The 22772-nt window shown below is 44.0% G+C and overlaps 1 protein-coding gene across 1 annotated transcript in view; it reads right to left on the bottom strand.

Annotated features, from left to right (window-relative positions):
• TG (thyroglobulin) overlaps nucleotides 1–22772 on the bottom strand; it is a gene marked incomplete at both ends in the record, with an annotated part of 179405 nt that overhangs the window by 75059 nt on the left and 81574 nt on the right. The window contains 6 exons of the mRNA XM_080939317.1: nucleotides 4506–4665; nucleotides 6944–7037; nucleotides 8762–8984; nucleotides 12718–12882; nucleotides 14510–14644; nucleotides 21738–21803. Coding sequence (XP_080795443.1) covers nucleotides 4506–4665; nucleotides 6944–7037; nucleotides 8762–8984; nucleotides 12718–12882; nucleotides 14510–14644; nucleotides 21738–21803 — 843 coding nt within the window. The remainder of the gene's footprint in view (nucleotides 1–4505; nucleotides 4666–6943; nucleotides 7038–8761; nucleotides 8985–12717; nucleotides 12883–14509; nucleotides 14645–21737; nucleotides 21804–22772) is intronic.

Below are 22772 nucleotides of genomic sequence, written 5' to 3'. Positions count from 1 at the left end.
TGTGCTCTCTAGCCTTGACTTCCCCATCTGTCAGAGGACAGGGCAATGTGAAAGAGTGGTATGCAGCGCAGAGGCTGTGCATGCTCAGTTCCAGCTCAGAGAAGGCCATGACTCCCACTGTATGGCTTAGACCCCCTACAGGTGGATCCATCAGAGGCTAGACCAGGCCATACAAGGGAGAACAGTCTTTCTTATGCCTAATCTTCTGTGGCTTTAGAAATGTGCCCCTGAACCCATGCCTCTTTCCTGTATCACAGAATTTAATGAACTCTTTGTTGAAGATGCAGCACCATATTAAATGAAAGTACTCACGTACATACACACAAAATAACTAAAATATATACATCTCCTTGGCTCTTTTCAGATACTACAGTGCTCTTCGGTTGTTTCATGTTGCAACAACAGAGCCTCCCCATTGGTTTACCACGCTATTCGATCTTCGAGTATCAGAATAAACATTAGGCTTCAGTCTGGTGTCATCGGGAGGTCACACACATCTTAGCTTCCCTGACTCTGCCCTCAGAAGCTGTCATCTTGGCATGCTCTAGGATCAGCTAGTACATTAGTCTCTGGGTACCGCCGTGAGCAAGGTTCTAGGCTGGCTTAATTGAGGTGGGGGGACCAACATGAATGAGGGAGGTGCCATCCCACGAACTGGGCTCCTGAGCTGAGTGAGAGGAGAGAGGGATCCGAGCACCAGTGCACACGCCTCCCTGCACTGGGGGCGGGGCAGTGCTATCAGCGACCATAAGTTCTTGCCATCATGGTAGTATATACTCTCAAAGTGTGAGCCCGAGCACGCCAGCTTCCTTCAGGTGCTTCTGTCAGATATAGTGTCACAGCAAAAAGAAAAGGAAAGAAGTGCACTCTGCAACTTCCATCACTATGCGCACGCAGATACACACAGCCCACACTCCCCTCAAGCTCCATTCACAGTTCTTCATGAGACTTCACGGGCAGAGCTATGACTGAGGGGAGTCCATATAGAATAAAAAAGTATCAGAAAGACCCCATGTTCCCAAACAGAAAAGGTAGGAAAATCTTACATGCTGATTGCCTGAACCAACATTAGCAAAGCTGACGAGAACACCAGCCTGGATCACATAAATAACACAAGCTACTCTTCCAGCTGTGCAGATTTCTCTTCTCTTAAAATGCTTTTTATGTTCTGGGTCTGATGAAGCTATTGGCAAACCCTGCCCGTGACATGGCCTTTTCTGGATCGCTCCTGAGTTCCATTTGTCAAGATCAATGTGTTTGTTTCCTCTGGACCTCTGGGAGTCCAGGAGAACAGGGTGTTGAGTAAGGGCAAAGTCTGTAGGAAGTGACATTCACAGCCTGCATTGGCAGGAGCAATGTGAGAGAACTGTTCCCGACACTTGCTGCCTGTGTGTCAGCTTTCCACCCTGTGATAAGGACTAATGTGCATATTAGGAGGTCTTTAGATTCTTGGGAAATAAGAATTGGGGTTCTTTGGTAAGACCTTCATCAAAAAAGGATGATTCTGGCTTCCTCCTGTGCCAGGTGCTGTGCCAGGAACTGCTGAAAGCAGAAAGTAATTCAGTTCCCAATCTTCCGGTGCACATACTTCCCAGTGCACCGACTCTTTGGTGTTTGGTCTTCACCTCCAGTGAATAATCTCCCCAGGTACACAAACGCAGGGGATAGGCCCACTGTGCTGTGAAGGGTCTGGTTCAACCTTTACCTTCATTTGTTTGAAGCAGAAAAACTTGTCTAGATGAAAGAAGCAAATGTGATATTGAGTTGGAACTCAAATCCTAACTCACAATTAGAACTACTTGTCTTAAAAGTCAATCCAACTCCATAAACACCTCTGAGAATTTTATGACAAATATTACAGAGTGTCAGTGCTGGTTTCCAGAACCCTCAACCCCTCATTGTCACTGCATCAAATTTACTGACTGTAGGCCCTCAAGGCCTGCCTCCTAGTCAGTCAGTCAGCTCCTGCAGTGCCCAAGCTGCTCAGTACATGAGTGATGCTCCCTTGTAGCACTGTGGTACAATGTACCTTGCCCTCAAGATCCTGATACACACACACACACACACACACACACACACACACACACACACACACACCTCCAGAACTGTTTCACAGAGGGAGAAAAATTCAAGTGGAGATTTTCTGGATCTCGTGTTTCTGTTAAGGTTGTGCCTTCTTTCCCTGTTCTGATCCACACTTCCAGGTGCCCAGCCTTCTGGACAGGATCACCCGGCATGTATCTACCTATCCATTTATTACATGAGCGTCCCTCATCTGTTCAACCACAGAGGGTCCCAACAGGACCTAGTCTTGTCCATGGACTCCATTGGGAAGTAGAAAGGCATGGGCCTTATGAAATCCTGGCTTCAACACTTACCCCAAACAGGGGCCCTAGGAAGGCTATGTAGTGTCCATGCATTTTGGTTCTTTCTATGTGTAAAGTGAGGGTGATGGTAGAGCATGCTTTATTCAGTCCTGATGATGACACACTTAATGTCTATCGAGGCAACAGGACTGCCCTGAAGTAGGCATCCAAGTTATGCATTTATTCTGAAATACAATTGAACATGTTGAGACCTAAAACGTTTCTGAGTGATGATCGTAACAGAGCCAGCTTTATTTTCATAGATGGCTGCTATGAGTGGCTACCTATGGTAGGCTATGGGACTGTTTTCCTGGCTAGAGAAGAAACAAGACCATCTAACGCCCAGAGTACCTGGTGACAGAGGTTGTGTCAGTTGTGTCCATCTGTCTCCTGATTCAGAGCACAACTGCTCTGTTCCTACACTACCAAGGCCTGGGGGTCCATTGCCTACCCGATCTCCCTCACCCCTGTACTAAGTACACTAGGGCCATGGCTATGCACTTTACCAGAATAGGATTCAGAGTGGAAGAAATGGGCATCCCTTATTTTCCTCCAATCCTTCCCTCTCTGGACAGATCCGCAGGGAAGCAAAGTAAAATAGATTCAGAAGCTCTGGGATGAGGGAGGTACCCTGTGACCAGGGATCAAGTGAACAAATCAGGACTGTCTCCCTGCTAAATGACAATAAAAGTGAAAGCCTGATGCACTCGGTGTCCAGAGTAATTTCTAAACCTCTGAGAAGCCAGTCTGGGAAGCCAGAGTTTCTCATTGCTGTCTGAGAACCTTAGTCTGCCACTGTCTGTAGATGATCTGTGAGCACTTGACCTTTCTGAGCCTTGAATTTCCTCCTAGAAAATGGCATGGCAGACAGGTGTTAGTGCTCTCTGAGAGCTGAGGGAGTCCAGTCAGAACGTCTAGTAGATGAAGTTCTCTAAAGTATAACTCTTTTCCTCCAACTGATAGCTTTTTAGTTTTCCCCCCAGATAATTATGTAGCACTGATGTAAGTCAGAAAGGACTGGGTGTTCTGGAAGCTTTGGTGACCTTCCCTCAGATGCCTACACCAGAGAAGGGTATGAATTCCAAAGATTTCACTCCCTGAAATCCTAATCCCCTTCAGGCTAGGACACATGGAAAGTCACTCTGCTGACTAAAGAAGCCTTAAGCCTTAAGCCAAACTGAGCTGTGTCTGGAAAGAGCTCTCTGGGGCCAGCTTTGGTCAGGTTAAGCCCTAAATATCACTAAAGATCCTGAGAAACACTTTGTGTTTCACTGGAGAGCAGAAAACCCAACAGGATTGTTTTTCTTTTTAAAAGAGAAAGTTAATGACTGAGCAATCCTCTACACTGAAGAAAAACATGCACATCATCTCCGGTACCACACAGTACCTTCACTTCGCACACTACCCAGCCTCTGTCAGGGGATGGAGAAAGAAGTCTCCATTCACACCTATGTCTCTCTGCTCAAACTACTGCTCCAAAACTAAACCTAAAGCTGCCTTTCATTAGCATTTCCATCAGGTTTAGGATGATCTGCACCAACTACTGCCTGCTGTGTAGGCCAGCCTAGCACTTCTTCTGGGGCTTTTAAGACCTCACCTCAAATGGTTCCTGAGCTAACCCCTCAGGAGCACATTTCTTTCTGGTCCTCCTGCTTTGCACCTGTCTTTCCAGGACTCAGAGGACAACCTTTGAAATTATCAATGATGCTCAGCCCTGATAGTCAAAGACTTTAAAAACTTCTTGAATGCACTGTCTTACCTAGCTCTGAAAGTAGAGGAAACCTGTTCCTATTTAAAAGAAGAGGGATAGCACACACTGAGAAATGGACGGTGGTCTAAGGTCATACTGATCATGAGAGCCAGTACTAGCCTTAACTTTTCCGATGCCAGTGCTCTACCCTCTCCACCAACACTGCCCACTGCTGCTATCACAGAAGTATATGTAGGTAGATAAGGGAAAGTAGAATATATTGGTGCTGGGCCAGGACTTTATTTTTCTCCAGTGGTTGGGGGTGGAAGGTATGACTAGGAGCACAAACAGAGTCACAGTGAAACTAGAATATCTCCTCTTTTAAGAAAATGGTCTTAGTTATGTCTTATTGTGATGGAAGTCTGATTGCCATTACACCAACAGCTCACCTGAACTCAGGAAGCCGAAGACCCCCAGTCTGTAGTTAGCAGTGACTACGATGACGTTGCCTACTGCAGCCAGGATGGAGCCATCAATGGTCAGTTGACCTTCATTGCCTTCCATCTCCATGGTATTGTGGAAGAACACCAGAACCGATGCATTGGAGACCTGAAGGGATTGGAGAGATAGACGAGGTTGAAGATAAGCTGGTAGGAGGGGCAACTGCTATTCTTGAAAACAGACTCTGAGCCCACAGTAGTCCTCTTGCTGGCCCTGTCTTGGCACCCATTTAATCCTCTCCAAGGGAATGGTTGTTTTTCCTCCAAATTCATACAGGGATGCCTAAACCCATAGCTCAGCAAGTCATCATACTTGAAGGCCCAATTGTGGCTCTATGTGAGAACTCTGATCCCGTAAGAACAGTGTCCTTTCAAGGAGAAAGAGTTTGTACACAGACATACACAAGGGATAAGTGTGCCAAATACCAGCTAAGAAGATAAGTAATGGGGAGGGGTCATCCCCATGGCCTTTGATCTTGAACTTCAAGCTTCCAGAATGTGAGAAAATCAAGTATGTGTGGCTCAAGCTGCCTAACTATGAAAGTCTGTGATGTCAGATCTAAGGAGTTACTGTTCCCCATTCCATGGGTAGAAGAATGGAGGTTCATTGAAGTAATGACACTGTGTGAACGTTTCACAGTGAGCAGAAGAAGGAACCACACTCAATACAAACCTGGAGATCTACTTCCTCCCTGGTCTTGTCCTATTCTATTTCCAAAGACTTCCTGGTCATTATGACAAGTCCTAAATCTCAGGCCTGGTCTCTTCTCCATCATACTCTGAGGCATTTACATTGGTGAAACTCTATCCCAATGGATTCTCCAGACAGGCTTTTATAGACCTCACAGAAACTTAGCTCTGACATTCAGTCTCATTGTCTCAGGATTTGTGGAATAGTGCAGAGTGAACGCCAACACCCCCTATCCTCCAAAAGCTGGTACTGGTAATGGACCAGGAATGGATGAGCCAGTTGGCTGTAAATATCCACTACTGATAACACAAGGGGTCCATTCAGCCTCTGTGACCATTGCAGTTCAAAGTATCCACAGACTAGGGGCTCTTGTTCAGGACCTGTCAGTTGTGTGCACAGGTCCCACATTGCTGAGAACAGCTCCCCTTTCTGGAGGCCATGATGGGGTATAACTATGGCCCAAAATAATCAGACAAATACCCACAGGGTAGGTGTGGGAAGACGCACTACATTCAGAGTCAAGAAACTCTGTCCAGTGGCTTGCATTTCATTACATTACAGCTCTTAATAGTTTCAGGATGGAGAATGCACCTGTGTTTTATCTTTTCATGGATGAGGTCATAAGTATAATGTGCTCTAATAAGTCACACACCACTAAACTCTAGTCTCAACCAGCCTGCTGTAATTATTCTCCTCCTGAGTGACCTGGGAAAGTTACAGACTTAATTCCCAGTCCTCTTACCTGAGAGAGTGTGTAAGGTTTCTGAGAGGTGCTGGGAGGCTGCAGACACATGGAGATATTTTCCCTGCTTATTTTCTGTCAGTATCTATGCCCAAGTGGCCATTGTTCCTCTCCCCGTCTAGTTTGAATACCTTTATCTTCAGCTGTGGTCCTCCCATGCCACCTTGCCATGCCATCCAACCATCCCAGCTCTCCTGCCGTCCCCAAGGCTTCCCTCATGAATCACTGCCCCATAAAGTCTCAGACCAGCACTAACCTATGAAGAACTGATTTAATTGTCACGGGAGCTTTGAGAGCAGAGGCCATGCTACTTCTTTCCCTCCAAGTTGCCTCCTTGGGCTCATAGAACCCAATTTGCCTTCTCTAAGACACTGAAGAATAGGAGCCAGAAGAGATGCTATTTTCAGGCTTTAATTCAGCATGGTAGGTGTGTAGTGTGACCATCTTTGGGCAGAATGGAACCTTATCATGCCCTTTATTCAAGGCTCCACCATTCTGCATTATGGCTAGTGAGATCATTCATGCCTGTGCTCACTGAGATCAGCAGGCTGTGTCTGATCCAAGTTACAGTTTATTCTCACAGCCATTGAGCCAGAGGAAACAGGGCTGGCAGTCACACTGAGTTCTCTGAGTGTTGTTACCAGTATTCCTGCTTCCCTTTTCTTTCATGGGCTGTGATCCTCCAATTGTTCAGCCCTAAGACAGCAGTGGCTTCTAAAGCAGATACAGGAAGTTAGACCATAGCTTAACACTTTATCTTCATACATTTTATGTGGGAGCCTTTCTGGGAAGCTCTGAGGACCCCTATTCACTTTTTAGCTTCATAAAGGGAGCTCAGTGTCTCTAAGGACAATGCTGTAGGAGCACAGGTTCCATGGAGCCAAGGGGAGGTGGGAACAGGGATGCCAAAGAAAGTTGATCACTAGACAACACATCAAGTAATTCTCAACTCACCAGGTTCTCAGGGACAAACACGTTGAGATACAAGCAGTCTTCACTGATTTGGGGAGGTGTGGGGGTATGGGTACCTGGTTTCCAGCAGCTGGCCCTGCAGAAATAAGGCACAACATTTTCAAAGAAACAACAAGGGGACCTGCCATATTTTCCTCCTCTCCAAAACCATATCTTGTCGCCAGAGTAAAAAGCTTGTTATTGTTTGTTTTGATTTTTTTCTTCCTTCCTTCCTTCCTTCCTTCCTTCCTTCTTCTTCTTCTTCTTCTTCTTATTATTATTATTATCCTTGTTATTGTTATTATTTTTCTCTGGGCAGTGAGGAAGCTTCAGGTAATAAACATGGCCAGAGAGTAGAAAGAATGGCAGCATGTCTATGGCCTTCTTTGAACTCAGGCCTGTCGAGAAACTTGCCACCCAGAGGTGAACGTGCCAGAGACCAAGTCCAGAGAAGCAGATGGTGAGCTGGCACAACCTTGCCCTTGCCTTGCTGAACTGCGCAAACTCTGCCCTCAGAATGTATGTCAGACCTACCTTACACATCAGGGAAGAGGATTGACGGTCCCCTTGTTTAAAGACTCATCTTAGACACCTCCTAATGGTCACATAAGTATTATCTACCCAAGGCCACTGGACTCATCTTCCAAAAGTTGCCAGTGCTGGGCTCTGTAGCTACTGTCTCTTCAAGATCTGGGTGATCAATTACCTCTTCAGTCCCTCTTGTACATACCAGTATACAGAGGCTCTTTAATTAGACCCTCTAATTAAGTAAAGTAATTTTCATCATCTTTACCACAAGGCTTCAAGAGCCTTCATCCTATACTTCTAGGGGTAGGCACCTGCTCATCAGCCAGAGCCATACAGCACATGAAAACACTTCTCTTGAGAAGAAAGCCATGGGGCCAAAGGAAGAACGTAGGTGGCACAGTCACCTACTGTCAACATCCCACAGAACTAAGCTACTTCTCTCAAAAAAATACTGCAGTATTATTCATCACATTTCAATGTTTAACAAGAAAGGCTTTATGAGGGGAAATGGTAAGATCTGAGTGATGAGCTCAGAAGAGGGGAAGGGGGAAGAGAGCTCCTTATGCTGTTCCAGTTGGGAGGAGTACTATTAATTTCTTTCATTGACCCATCCATGAAAAGGGGAAAGAGAAAGAGAGCTCCTTATGCTGCTCCAGTTGGGAGGAGTACTATTAATTTCTTTCATTGACCCATCCATCTTCCTCATCATGGTGAATTTTCAATTACATTAAGTCACATGTCTGACCAGGCAACACTCATGTAGTCTCAAGTATTCAGAAGGCTGAGGTAGGAACAACTCAAGTGCATGGCCAGACTGGAACTACATAGTACGTTCCTATCCAGAAAGAAAGAAAAAAGAAGACGAGAAAAGTAGGTGAAGAAAAGAAAAGGAGAACACTTTTACTTGTCAGATGTTATTGAGTTTGACAACTACAAGAATGGCATGATACATGTGGACACTTCAGGCCTGCCCCACGTGAACCTACTACAGATTCTCCCATAGCCACATGTTCCTGCAAAAAAATCCCCAAGGAGACTTAAGAAGAGCCATGCTGGTAAATGCAGCACCTCCTTGCCTTAGGTTCCACAATTACTTCCTGGAACAGAAACACAGACTTTTCACCAAATGGCCTGCGTCTCTTTGAAACTGGGCACCTGTGTCACCCTAGGGTTATTTAATTGGATGCATTCCCGTATTTTGTTTTAAACAGAACACCTGGCTCTGCCATGATAGATTAGACCAAGATAGGCATTCTTTGGATATTCACCAAAATGATGCAACTTGCTCCATACCTTGGCTTGGTGGCTTCCCAGGAGCCTGTCCAATTCAAGACCTTTGGTGCCCGGAAACGGTTGTCTGCCAAGGGTGGGGCAGCATATGGAATGCCAAGGAACTGGTATACTTGCTTCCAGGCCATGCCCATCTTAACGGCCTGGGACCTACCCCGAAGCTGGCCAAAGGAATCAATGCGTACAGAAGGTGTGGATATTCCATCAGATTGGAGCAAAGGGATTCCTGGTGAGAAGGCAAGAGCAGAGGGGCAGACAGACAGTGAGAAGTGGCATTCCAGATGGTGTTCAGCAAGAAGATAAATATTTCTGTTTGAGGAAGCTTTAAAATGTCAGTGGTTCATTTTCCTCCACAGTTAAGAAAGTTGGTAAAGTTAGCATTCAATGACAACACCACCAAGTGTGACCAGTAATAGCAGAAGCTGTTCCATGAGGCACAAAGAACATGCAAGGACTTTTTGATTCCTGTTTATGTACTGTCTACTGCATTCTTCTGATGTTCCCAAAGCTAGGTGCTAACCCACACCTGGGAGCCTAGAAGAGGGACAGTTGGGCAACAGTAAGAGATGATCCATCAACCAGGAGTCTGGAGCAAAACCTTTCTTCAAGCATGAGTCTTATTCTCTTATTCCTGAGGTGAAATGTCTAGATCACTCATATGGAGAGATGGATAAAAACAATTCTTCAGTAATCTAGCACAGATTTGGGACAAAAAAGCAAGTCTGCCAGCAGTCTATTTATTTTCATTAATTTAGTCTTATTTATTCACTGTACATCCCAACTATTCCCAGTGAGCCTGTCCCTCCTCCCCTTCTCCTCTGAGAGGGTAGAAAAGCACCCCCTTGTTATGTCTCCACCACAGTACATCAAATCTCTGCAGGACTAGGCACATCTTCTCCCACTGAGGCCAGACAAGTCAGCCTCCTCCCCACTTCTAGAAGAACATGTCCCACAGACAGGCAACCGCTTTTGGAATAGCCTCTGCTTACGTTGTTCAGGACACACATGAAGACCAAGCTGCTTGTCTTGAGTCCAGGAAGAGTATGTTCTTTGAAAAAAACTCCTAGAGAGCTTTGCTTTCAGTCTTGTAACTAAAGGGTCCTAAGGTAAAGCTGGGCTGTGATGGGTAATTCAGGACTCTGGAGCTACTTATTCTACCCTAGCCCAACCCTTCCTGTTCATACAAGTCAGATCTGGTCAGCTCTCCCATTTTCTATTGGTTCATCACACCAGGCCTCCTCTGCCAGGCCATCTATAGTGGGGTTCATAGACCATAGCTGGTACTGCTTAGCCTTGCTCCGTGTACGAGAGATTATCCAATGCCATTGCCACCACATTAATCAGTTCACTGGGAACTACCATTTATTTCCCCTTCTGCCTCGATTTCCCCTCATTAGTTGATTCAGTAAACATTAGTGGGTCTCAGGCTCAATGCAAAGTGTTCTTGGGATAGTTCCTTATAAGACATTGGTCTTGCACAAAGAAAACTATAAATACCAAAAAGAAAGATGAAGAATGTATGTGTGTGTGTGTGTGTGTGTGTGTGTTTGTGTGTATGTATGTGTATGCATGTGTATGCATGCATGTATATACGAAGTCTTACTGTCCTAAGATAGGCTTGCTCTGTTCTGAGATTTTTTTTGACAGAAAACAAATTTGTTCTATTTTCACTCACTCTATAAAACTGTGTTTATGATAGCAACAACAAATAGAGGTGCAAGAGAAAAGGCTGGTGTGCGGAAGCTTTGCCATTTCTGAAGAACCTTGCTGTATGCAGTGATTTCATAACCAGAGAAGATTTTGATCATGCTTAGGGACATTTCGAGTTGTGACTAGGTTATGGAGAGTTGTGACTAATATTTATCTGGAGAGTCTATACATGCTATAGAAGACAAAACAAAATACTCCATAAAAATTTCATAGGAGATATGTTAGAGGATTATGAATGTGGGAAAAAAATGGTTGGATTCTCTGTCAGTGCAAAGGCAGAACCCATTATCCTCTGGGAGCACACCTGATCCTCACATGATGAAACAGATGGAATTTTCCCAAAGCATTTAGTTTGTCTGACCTTCAAATTACCTCTTGTGAAACAGGAATGGTAGCAGTTCTGCAACACAGTGGTGTCAAAAATGAATGGCAACAGAGGATGTGTTTCAAGCAGGGTGCATGGACAACAGGAGGAACTCAACATATAGATAGAGAGATAGAAGGAGAAAAAGAAGATGGATGGAAGGAGAGTTGGGAGGATGTATGGGTGGCTAAGCAGGTTGCAGGAATAAGGAATGGACAAAGAGAAGATAGGGGGAGGAGAGGTGAGTTGGGTAAATGAATGGAAGGAAAAATAAAAGATAAAGGAAAAGATGAAGAGAGAAATAAGAGAGCGAGAGAATAGAAGATATATAGATAGAGAACAAAGTCTTCATTATAAAACAACAACAACAATCTACTGTAGCATGAGGTAGAGATCCAGATGGAAACACAATGGACAGAAGCAGTTGTTTCTAGTAGGGCCTACAGCACAAATCATGACTGAAGTTATTCCCAATACTGTAACCACGTATTTGCCTAGGACTGTAGCTGCTAATATGTCCAAGTTCTTCTGGTTCACGGGAAGCAGCTGTATGCCATGGGCTGGGTATATGCTATGGCAGGAGCAAGAGTGTAAGCACCACCTCAGCCGGTCATCACGTATGCTTCCCACTAATGGCTGCCTGGTGCTGCCTGTTCTGAAAGTCTGCTTGCACAAACTCAGGAAACATGCCAGATGGGTGGCATTCACTTTGAACTCTTGCAGACATACTGAACTCTTCCATGTATTTAACCATGTGACTGCCTTGACTGGTGAGAGCACCCTGGGTTTTGCAGGTGCAGATGTGCTCTCTCCTCCTCAGCACATAAATATCCACACAACTTCAGTCCTGAAGAAACAGAGGCATAGAATTTTTTCTTAAAGCCCAATCTTAATTTCTTAGCAGGACTTCCACATAGGTTAGCCACACTGTTGACTGAATATCCTGATAAAAATTTATCCAGCTCGACTCTATAATATCAATATCCAGATAGAAAATGAGACCAAGGGACTACAATGGCAGTTGAATATATATAATAACAGTATATAATTACAAAGCCTATTATATGTCTTATATGAACCTTTCTTTGAGAAAATGTGTGATTCCAGAATAACAGGTACACCCAGCACCCCAATTCACCTCCCCAGTATGTTTAGAAGAGTGGGGCTAATGCACAGTCTCTGGCTCATGTTTCCTGGCTCTCAGCCCTTTACAGGTTTCCTTGGTGATAGATTTATATGCATACTTCCCTTTGTCTTTGTCTGGCATACACTGTGAATGATCTGTGAATAATTTGTTTATAAGCAGTTTTAGGGGTAGAACCCAGGGCCTTGTGCATTCTAGGTAAGCATCCTACTACTAAGCTATAGTTCCAATCCTGGATGAGTTTAAACTCAAGTGAGCTGAAAAGAGTTCCCTCCAAGAATTTGTGATCTACTTGTTAGGCAGAGGCCGGCAGGGAGACAAATCTCTCTCTAGATTCCTCTTCTTCTGCCATCACTAGCTGTGTGAAGTCAGAGATGTCACCAACTTCTCTGTGCCACAGAGTGCTGATTTCCAACAGGAGGAGAAGGTACCAGTCCTTCAGGCAAAATAAGGTATGAAGCAAGAGCTTTCCTAACCACACAGCATTAATAAAACACAGCAGTTTAATTGTCTTATGAAATTCAAAGAATTTCTAAGATCAAAGAATAAATGTGATACAGAAATAAAACTTTATTCCAACTGCCCTTAATTCACCCAGGAGAATGCTACCTAGCCAGCAACCTTTGTCCAAGTCTCCCTTAGGAGTTTCAAAGCCACTGCCCTCCAGGCCACTAAGCAAATATCCTTGCCAGCCATCTCCAGCCCCAAGATATGGTTGCAGAGGCTCAGTCTGAGGCTTACCAGATTTTCGGTAGATGTAGGCAGCTTCTTCATGGAGCAGAAGCCAGCAGGTCTGGCTCTGTAGACTGTGTTCGCAGCTCTGTATATCAGGGTAGAACACACACCTCACAACCCCAGGTTGGACCTGCATGGTAGTAACAAGGCAGTCCCGGTGACGGGAACATTCTGGAAAAAACACAGAGAAAGGGAGTCTTCAACTCAGAGCTATTACCTTATTCGTGTATTACTACTTCTGAGCATGCACCCATCTATCCATGCATCCATCCATGCATCCATCTATCCATGCACCCACCTATCCATACACCCATCTATCCATGCACCCACCTATCCATGCATCCACCTATCCATGCACCCATCTATCCATGCACCCATCTATCCATGCACCCATCTATCCATGCACCCATCTATCCATGCACCCACCTATCCATGCACCCATCTATCCATGCACCCATCTATCCATGCACCCATCTATTCATGTACCCATCTATCCATGCACCCATCTATCTCTGCATCCATCTATCCATGTACCTTACTATATGTATCCAGTCATTCATCCTATTCACTACTCCAAAGTCATCCACCATCCTCCGATCTATTCAACCATACATCCATCAAAATGTATGTCCATCTTCCTATCTATCTATCTATCTATCTACTCTTCTATCCATTATAGAATGTCTCATCCATAAATTTTGTACACTGAGCCAGAGCTGAAAATAAAACAGTGGTGGTAGAAATTCAACCCTCCATCAAGATATTTTATAAAAATGGTCAGTTTTTGTTTGTTCAAATATCTCATAAATGTGTTCTTTTTAAAAGACAGTTCCACAAATCCCCATGAGCTTCATATTTAACACAGTATTCTATGTTCTATTTCCTGGCACCTCCCTCAGATCTGTCACCTATGGCCTCCTCTCATGAATACTAAGCCAGCAATGTACTCTTCAGCATCTATCTTGAACTATGCCTTTTCATGTAGAGCCATGAGCTTTCCAATACAGTTTAACCTACCTCCTGACATTCAGCACTGAGAATGGCTCTGGAAATGGGATAGCTTTACTGGACTGCATGAGCCAGGTAAGCTGTGCCCTGTATTCAAAGCCTAGTCTCTGAATGACACTGTCTGGAGCTGTATAGTACACAACTTGCACATGGCAGTGTTGTCTTCATGATAATCATCCAGTCATGTGGAGAAGGTGATACTTTCTCCATTTGTATGTCAATAGAGTTCAAGACTCAGTGTGCAAATGTCAACTAAACCCAGCCACTCTCAGAGAGGGAATTCTTTGTGGAATATTAGAATTGTAGGGTCACTTAGTTGTTATTTGGATATCACCAGTGACTAAAAAATTAAGAAAATTACATTTGGGGATAATTGGATAATTGTCCCAATAGATGACTCTTTAAATTGTTTTAGAAGCATGTCTTATTGTTTACCCATAGTTCTTGGCTGAATCCCAGGAGCCTGTCCAGAGTGCACACACTATCTCTCAAGGAAAGACCATTTGCTATCTATGGGCACCTACCTGACTCCATGAACCTTTCTTTTTCTCACCCTCACAATAATCCCACTTAGGTCTGCTGATCTTCTGTGCTGGCTCAAGGCTGGCTGGCTATTGCAAACTGACTGTAGAGTGCCCAGTGAGGAGTGGAGTGATTCATGTCTTCCCTTCTCTGTTTCTTCCTGTCAGGCACTCTAAGGCCATCTTGAATCTCCCGCCTATCTTTGGTTGGTGTACAGGGAAGTACTTGGCTAAGACCCTGCTGCATTCTCTCTGGGGGATTCTCTTACCTTGTAAACAGAACTCTTGGGCCATGGAGAAGTTGCTGGTGGCTGAAATGCTGATGTGGGCAACATCAAAGTGCTTGATGGATGGATCTACAATCACGGAGGACAGGGATAGGGTCTGCCAGGAGTCCAAAGCAACTGAGAGACAAAATGGGACAATCACCTGCGGTTATCACCAGGGATAGAATGAGAACTGTGGAAGACAACTACAAAAGGTACTTCAGTGGCCTCTGTGAGATCTCCATTGTGTGAGCTATGTCTTTGTCTTTTCTATCATGTGACATTATGCATCTATACCTCCATTCTGTCACTACTTAAGTTTCTCTGGAGGGAAAGTTCTGGAATCGAGTCTAGTAGCTCAACGGTTGAAAATTAGTTAAATAACTGAAGACATGTCTATGTCTATAAATTAAGACAAATGAGGAGGAAAAAGTGGGGCACGCAACAGTGACATAGTGACACAATGCAGGTCAGAACACCACAAGGTAGCCATAGGGATGGAGTGCCCGGAACCCCATAAACATTCCACCTATCCATCTTCATGAGCCTATTGCTCATGACTGCACCATGATAGGCTACCTATAAACATTCCACCTATCCATCTTCATGAGCCTATTGCTCATGACTGCACCATGATAGGCTACCTATGTCCCTACAAAAGTGAAGTTCTCATGTCCACTTAGGATCTGGTGCCCACACTAACTCATTCTTTACCATCGATCCCCTGTCTAAAGCTTATATGTAGAAGCTAATGCATGTAGAGAGACCTGGGGCCTTTTCTGGCCTCACTAAAAGCTGATCCAGCTGTTGCTGCCAGTAAGATGGGCTGGGCCATTGTTTGACTCTCTGCCATGAGTATCCTCTTTTCATGCCTGAGATGTCTTTTCCTTTCTCCCTGTGGTGCTAATTTATGAAGTACTCTTTGTATAAACAATAGCACTGTGTTTAAAGATCCCCTCATGAAAGTGTCTCTCTCAAAGTCTGTTTCCTGGAAGACACAGTCATGACTTTCATTTTTTACACATAAAGAAGATGAGACTCAGACATATTGACACACTTGCCAGTGTATGTAGACTACACAGCTATGGAGCCTATGTCTGACCATGGCTGTCTTCTAGTACCTCCAAGTTCTGCACATGGCTAAGATACAAGGAGCAGGAACAAAGAGCTAGCAGCCAGACAGAGGCTTATGTATAGACAGAAGGTCTTTTGGAGCCTGGCTCACTGGCGTCGAAGCTGTGAGTAAAGGTAGGCCATGGGAGAATAGTAATGTGTCTATGCATTACTATTACTATTACTATTACTAAGTGGCGTGAGGGCATCTCTCTGACGAAGGGCTGCACCTATAGGTCAGTGTCCAGAAATAACAGTTAAAGAAATCATCACTGCCCCAACCTGGTATGGGCTGAGTGCACATTCATGGTTACTGACTAAAAAAGTCCAGCACAGCAGGGACAGCACTGAAAGGTCATAGAGAGAATTGTTCCCTCCTTCCCGGTATCTCCCTTTGATTTCAAAGATCACAGCATTTTTATTGTTCTATACTACGTGTATGGACCTTGGACTAGCAGAGCTCACTGATAGTCTTGAGTGTTAAACTTTATGTACATTTTCAGATTTTAACTCCCAGAACTGCAAGTATGGCAAGGGCTAGAGGTCTAATGCTTCTTCATAAACATGGTATAAACGTGAATGAATTCATCAAGAACAAGCTAGAAAGTGGCCAAGTCAAATAAAGCTTCTGAAGTCATGGTTCCAAGGTCACTTCTAGAGCTCATTCCAAGGTGTGTGGGGGTCTTTGCTTTGTTAGCACAGCACTGCAAGCTATAAGGGGAACCTGTAATTTCTATCGCCAACCTGTCTTTAACACCAGTGCTGGTGGGTGAGATGCCACTAAAGTTAGCATGGTAAATAAAGCCATGAGACAGCCTCACCCCCAAGTGCTCACTGCTACCCCTCTGGAATACAAATCAGCAGACTGAGCACTTTAAATAGAAATAGTGGTTTCTCTCAGTTCTGTGCATGTAAAGTTTGCCATCTAGGCACCAATGAGGCTGGGTTTTTGGTCTCCTTTCCTGGTTCATGGATGGCTGCTTTCTTGTCATATCCTCAAATGGGAGAGCATATAACAAGCATGTTCTCTCTAATGTCTCCTGGAAAAATACTAATTCCATCAGGAGGGCTCCATTGTCCAATCCAGTCATCCCCCATACCCTGCCTTTTAATAGCATTCTTTAGACAGAGGAGTCAGACCTGGGACTTCTTATCCAGCTGTTGCTAGGCAAACTCTTCTGGGCTCTCATTTTCTTAAGCCTGCCTGCATGCTATTATTTTTACAGACAACTCAAATGGCATCTTTGTGATGTGGTAACTCTTCAATGTTCTTAGACGGTGGGATGCTGAAATTTCAGAAAAGAGTGATCATGAGTTTCAGGACCACAGGGGCCAATTATGGTCCCAAGATGGAAACCTTGATTGTACTCCATGTTTAGGCTCTGTCTCTATAATTAAAGACTAAATTCTACCCTCAAGTGAGAGCAAACTCCTGTGTTATGCCCCAGGATCTGAGGCCAAGTTCCTGACAACTCTCCTATCTGCATCCTTCTAAGACTACAGGATGTCTCCTGAGTGAGCCCTGTTGCCAAGAGAGACCAGCATCTGGGAGCCACAGACTTCCTGTAGTCATTCTGACAACAAGGCTTTTGAGAACACAGGCTGCTGACACAGGAGGTTGGAGATCTGGTGGCTTTTCAATTTACTATCAGCCAGGGACGTACAACGCCATTGCACTAACACTTATTTAAGAATGTAAGAGGTCAATGATACATCATTTTCTGAGCCCATTGGCATGAACAACACTATCTTAACCAATCACGTGGTGTTGCTAGCTTGGGTGAAGCCTAATCTCTAAATGCAGATTTGAGTCTACCATAGGTGACCTCCTTTCCAGGTAATGAGAATGTGGCAGTCACATGACAATTCACAGGTGGGAACAGGGTCTTCTGGATAGTATATAATGTCTGTTGGTTCCTTTACATTTGTTTATAATTATGATACCAGAAACATTTGTGACAAAATAGACTCTCCAACCATGTGTGTGTGTGTGTCTATGTGTGTGTGTGTTTGTGTGTGTGTGAGTGTGTGTGAGTGTGTGTGTGTGTGTGAGTGTGTGTGTGTGTGTGAGTGTGTGTGTGTGTGTGTGTGTGTGTGTGTGTGTGTGTGTGTGTGAAGTTAGAAACTGTGCATCAGTCACTGCTGTGGTAGGTACCTCTTCTTTGTCAAGTATCTCTTGTTGGGTTTATTCCACACAATTTAAACCAAGACCATCTTAGTTCACTTTTTACCACCTGTTTCTAGCAGTCTTTGTACATTATTTTGATTCCTAAAAAAATTTCTATTTATTTATTCTGGATTAAATTTAAAGACTCACTGTCAAGTTTTAGGAATACCCCTTCAGTGATCATGTGTGATAATATTAAAATTCTATATTCATTTCTTATTTTGAATGTTATGAAGATTAATACACGATACTATTAAAAATGTGATTTTTCCTTCTATTTTAAAGATGTCCTTATTTTTTTTCTGTCTCACCATAGGCCAGAGATAGTGAAGCCAAGTGATCACAGGTTGAAATAGTGAGCTGAAAACATTCCTTCTTCTTGCGGGATGGTTTTCTCATCTACCTTTGTCCCAGTGATAGACAGTTTACCATCCCAAGCCTCTTTCTGTTTCCCACAGAGAGTACATTGTAGTAATGTTGTAGTTGGAGAAAATAGGCTAGTAATCTCTAGATGAGGCCTTCCAATCTCTTGTTTTTTATCAGCCTCTATGTCCAATTTACCCTGTAGCTGCCTGGGAAATGTGCCTCACAGACTCCAGGCAGGTCTCCTTGCTGCCGTTCTTGGTTGTCTGTGGTCATCTTACACTGTGGCCTTTCAGTGCTACAAACTATAAATCTAACTACAGCACTCCACACCATGTACCCCAGGAAGCAGAAGGCTTTGGCTGCCAAGGAGGGTCCCCTGCGCCTTGCAGCTGCACGAGCCTCTCCCAAGGCTATGATCTGGGCCTAGGCGTTCATACCTACTTGCTTTACACAAGTCACAGGAACAGAAATAAAAGAGAAGTTATTTAAATTAATCCTGCGTACAGTATGAGGGACTGATGTCTGGTAAGAAAGAACACAGGACATCTAAACGTTATCGAGGTTTCAGTCCAGGTCACAGGGTGGAGCTTGGCAGAGCTGGATTAGGACTGGGTTTTTTCAGTTCTGCCTCACTGTGATATGGAGCCTCTTCCATGAGATGGTGGCAAAGAGACCAGCCCCCACCACGACTCAGCCTGACTGCAACACTATCCAAACTCAGGACTCAAGCCTCCCACTGCCACACCATGAAGACAGATTTTCCAAATGCCAAGGAGCACTTAGGTGAAAAATAATTGCATCTAGGATATTCCACAGCAGTATGTCCCGCTAAAACCTACGGAAGCCTTGACAAGATGGACAGAGCAGAAAGCAGGGTCTAGAAGAGAAGACAGAGCAAGCGTCGTCTCCCTGGGCTGCTCCGGGACTATAGTCCTGAGAGGCCTGTCATCTGGTTCTTGCAGGTCAGGCCCAGGTAGGTGAGGCAGTTGCATGCTTTTTTCAAGCCTCTATTGACCAACCCTAGGCATATATATTGATGGATCGTGTGACATTAGAACACATTTGTATAATGTGGAGGAAGGAGGTTCTGGAGTGCTATTGTGCAATGTGGTGAGCTTCAGATTGCGAAGAACAAGAACTTCTTCTTGTCATTGTGGACATTTCCCTCCTCCTCCTCCTTAGTACTATTATTTCTTGAAGAAAGTTCTTACTGTGTTATTCAGAATGACCTAGAAATTCTCAATCTCCCTTCCTCGGCCTCCCAGGTGCTTGGATGACAGGCATATGTACCCTGCCTGGCTTGAGAGAGTGAAGTCATGAATATGATAATTGGGTTGATTTACTCATTCCACATGTCTTTTCTTCCTCATGTTAACTATGCTTTTAAAAAGCTAGACTAGACTACATTTAAATATATTATTTATGTACACACAAAGAACCATTTTAAACTAACCTAGTTTCCTCATTTCAGATCAACTCCAGGAAAAATTGGGGACTCTCTGCCCAGATGGTTTTTAAATCTGTCTCACTGAAGGCACATTCAAAACTACTGTGACATCAACTCTGTCTTGGAAGCACCTTCTCAGAACTATGGACTTCATGGAGGGAGACACTCAGTACTGTAGTATTTCATTATGTTTCTTGTGGGTGTGTTAAGTCTCAACAACACAAACAGAACAAGCATTATTCACCTTGCTATGGTCTGATTTGTACATCTGAAGCTGTATTTGACATTTATACACCCAAGCACTGTTCATTGTTTTTCTACAAGTTTGCTATTTTTGATATAATAATATTTTAGAATGGCGAGCATGTAATATGGGAAAACATGTTAATTCATAGCCAAAAGCTAGAAACAAGTATTTGAGGGCAATTAGACAATGTGAGCCAAGTCTTAAAATATCACTCTTTTTTTTCTGGTGTAAAATTCCTCTTAGGAGAATCAGCTCGGTAAACAGTTTGGCCTTCAGAAGGAGCTCTGAGCGTTCATTCATCCCAACGTTTTTATGATGATGAAGAGTGACTGTTGTGAAAGCTGGCACATGAGAGCAAAGAGTAGGCAGATGACCACAAAACACCAGCTAAATGATGTATGCTTCGAGAGCTCAGTGGCAGCATGGGAATATACACACGACAATGGGTGAAAACCAATGAGGGTCTGCAACATCATAGTAGAGATATACAGACATACAGAGCAGCATAAAACTGGAATATTCCAGCCAGTGTGTCAGCTAGCTCTTGCTTGGCAGGAGTGGGGAAGGGCTGCAGGCAGGGGTGGTTCTAAATTGGACAAAATGAGTAGCAATGGGATCTGTATGTGACTTAGAAAAGCAGAGAGAAGAGAAGCAACATAGAGACACAAAAATTCAAAGTGGTGACCTCTAGCATGAGAAGGAAGTAGAATAGAGGTGGTATAGGTGTGTGTGTGTGTGTGTGTGTGTGTGTGTGTGTGTGTGTGTGCGTGCCTGCCTGTGTGTGTGCATGTGTGTATCACAAATCTTTGGGACACTTTGACTATCCCAACAATGTTTATATACTACTCTGACACAAATCAGAATAAATTTTGGTTTAGACATGGCTCTTCAGTAAGGATTTGAGTATCATCTGTTCTGTTATAGCCTTATAACCTATGACATGGCAATAATGACACCTGCATCATAGTCCTTCAGGGAAGTGGCACCTGATCAAGTGACACCCAATACAGGATGCTGAGGATAGTCTACATGTATATGTTATGTGATTTTTAGCCAACTGCTTTTACTGCAAGAAGCAGGCTGATGACACAGGCTGACATCTTTAGACTTCAGCCACGGCCTTGGTGTCAACTCCTTCCTACAGGATCTGTGGTTTAGCTTCTCAGGTCGGGACATAATAATAGATATCCCAGCCTTCTCAGGCAGCATGTCATAGGACAGGGATTAATGGAAGTTTTCTCTCAGCTGAGTGGCACCTGAGACGTACTCTGTGCTTCTCATTGCTTGGTAATGAGAAATGGAAGAAGGGACAGTGCAGAAGGCTTACCCAACACTGGCCAGATCATTTCACCTCACCCTGGAGCATGGAGCATCCCCAGCCCTCACACTCTCTGCTACCATGCAGCCACTTGAAGCATGTTGCAGCAGAATATAAGAATGGTCTACCTCAGTCTTGGTTGAATTCCTGGGTGTGGGATCATAGCTTCAGTATCTAATGTGCCCTCTGTACAGTAGCTGCAAGTTACAGCTCTCCTGCTCCCCAAAAACCAAACAACTGCCTTTGGAGACCACAACACTACCCTCCTCCTGGACTTGTCTGGGACTGTATGAGTCTAGAGAGTACCTGTGAGGGTAATATATACTTAAGGCAGGACAAGGAGAACATCAGGCTTAAAACCCATCTGATTCTGTGAACTGTTATGTGTGCACTTCTGTCCTTTGTATCTGTGGAAAGGGCACATTGCTGACGTCTAGCATACCCACAAGTGTGTTTGATCTATCCACGGAGTCTAGAATTTATGAATATAACAGTGTCATACTTTAAATGCTAAGTCATTGCACAAAGGAAAAGGAAAAAAAGGAAGTAAAGAGAGCTAGACAGTGAACTTACCCTTCTCCTCAGTGAGTGATTTCAGGGCAGTAGATGGGCAAAAACTGGGAGCATCACTCCACACAACTGAAAAGAAGTAAATGCAGTATTTTACTACAGAGACAACAGCAAAGTTGCAGGGCACTGGTGGAAACCAGAGGTCTGTGCAAGAGAGCATGAGTTGGGGATGGACCTCCATAACAACTTCTCTTATGACCCTGAACTAGAAAGGCTCTGTCCAAACTCATGCTTCAGTTACCACCGCACAGGATAAAGAGGTTTCAGTACACTTCAACACTGCCTGATAGCGTCCACCTATTATTGCACCTAATAGTGCAATGCACTATTCACTCACATGTCATTAGTCACCCACAAAAGCCTGCTGCTGTAACCTCAGTCTGTCTCAGTTTCCACATCTGTACTCTGGAGATGACACTGTGGGACTACAAGAGGCAGCCTGATAAATAATGTGTGCCATAGAAACAGGATGCAATAGATCAATAAACAACAGTGATAAATAGCAATTTACGTGAGTGGAATACCTGGATAGTGTCAAAGACAGAGCTGGTTTTGAAAATGATTTATCATGACGAAGAAATGCACAGAGACAGGTCATCTGGTTTTGATGCCTGGCCTTGGTTTTTGTATAGTGAAGATGATATAAGAATTCGGTGAGGAACTATATACCCTGTAGATGAGACAGAAATGTTCTAGCCTCTTCCCTTCCTCTCCCTTCACTGAACACATCTAAATCTTCAAAGCATCCTTATTCTTCCTTCTTCCAGTGACTTAAAGAGGACCAAGCCCAGAACTCCTTTTTCTCATAGGCTCTGGTACGGCAACTTAGGAAATATAGTAAGCAGTTAAAAAATTCTGGTTTCATCTACTCAGAGGATTTCTCCCTCATAAAGGCGCACTCATGTTACTGTCTCTTGTCCTTCAGGTCAGAATAGGTTTCTAGGCTGGTCCCAAAATTTCTATCTTCTATCTTATTCTCTTTGGTCTGGTGTGCAGAACAACATGCTATGACTTGAATGCTTCCTCCAGATCTCTGGT

Source organism: Micromys minutus, assembly GCF_963924665.1.
Source record: "Micromys minutus genome assembly, chromosome: 27".
NCBI classification, from domain to species: Eukaryota; Metazoa; Chordata; class Mammalia; order Rodentia; family Muridae; genus Micromys; species Micromys minutus.
This window is presented reverse-complemented; position numbering and strand designations above follow the sequence as displayed.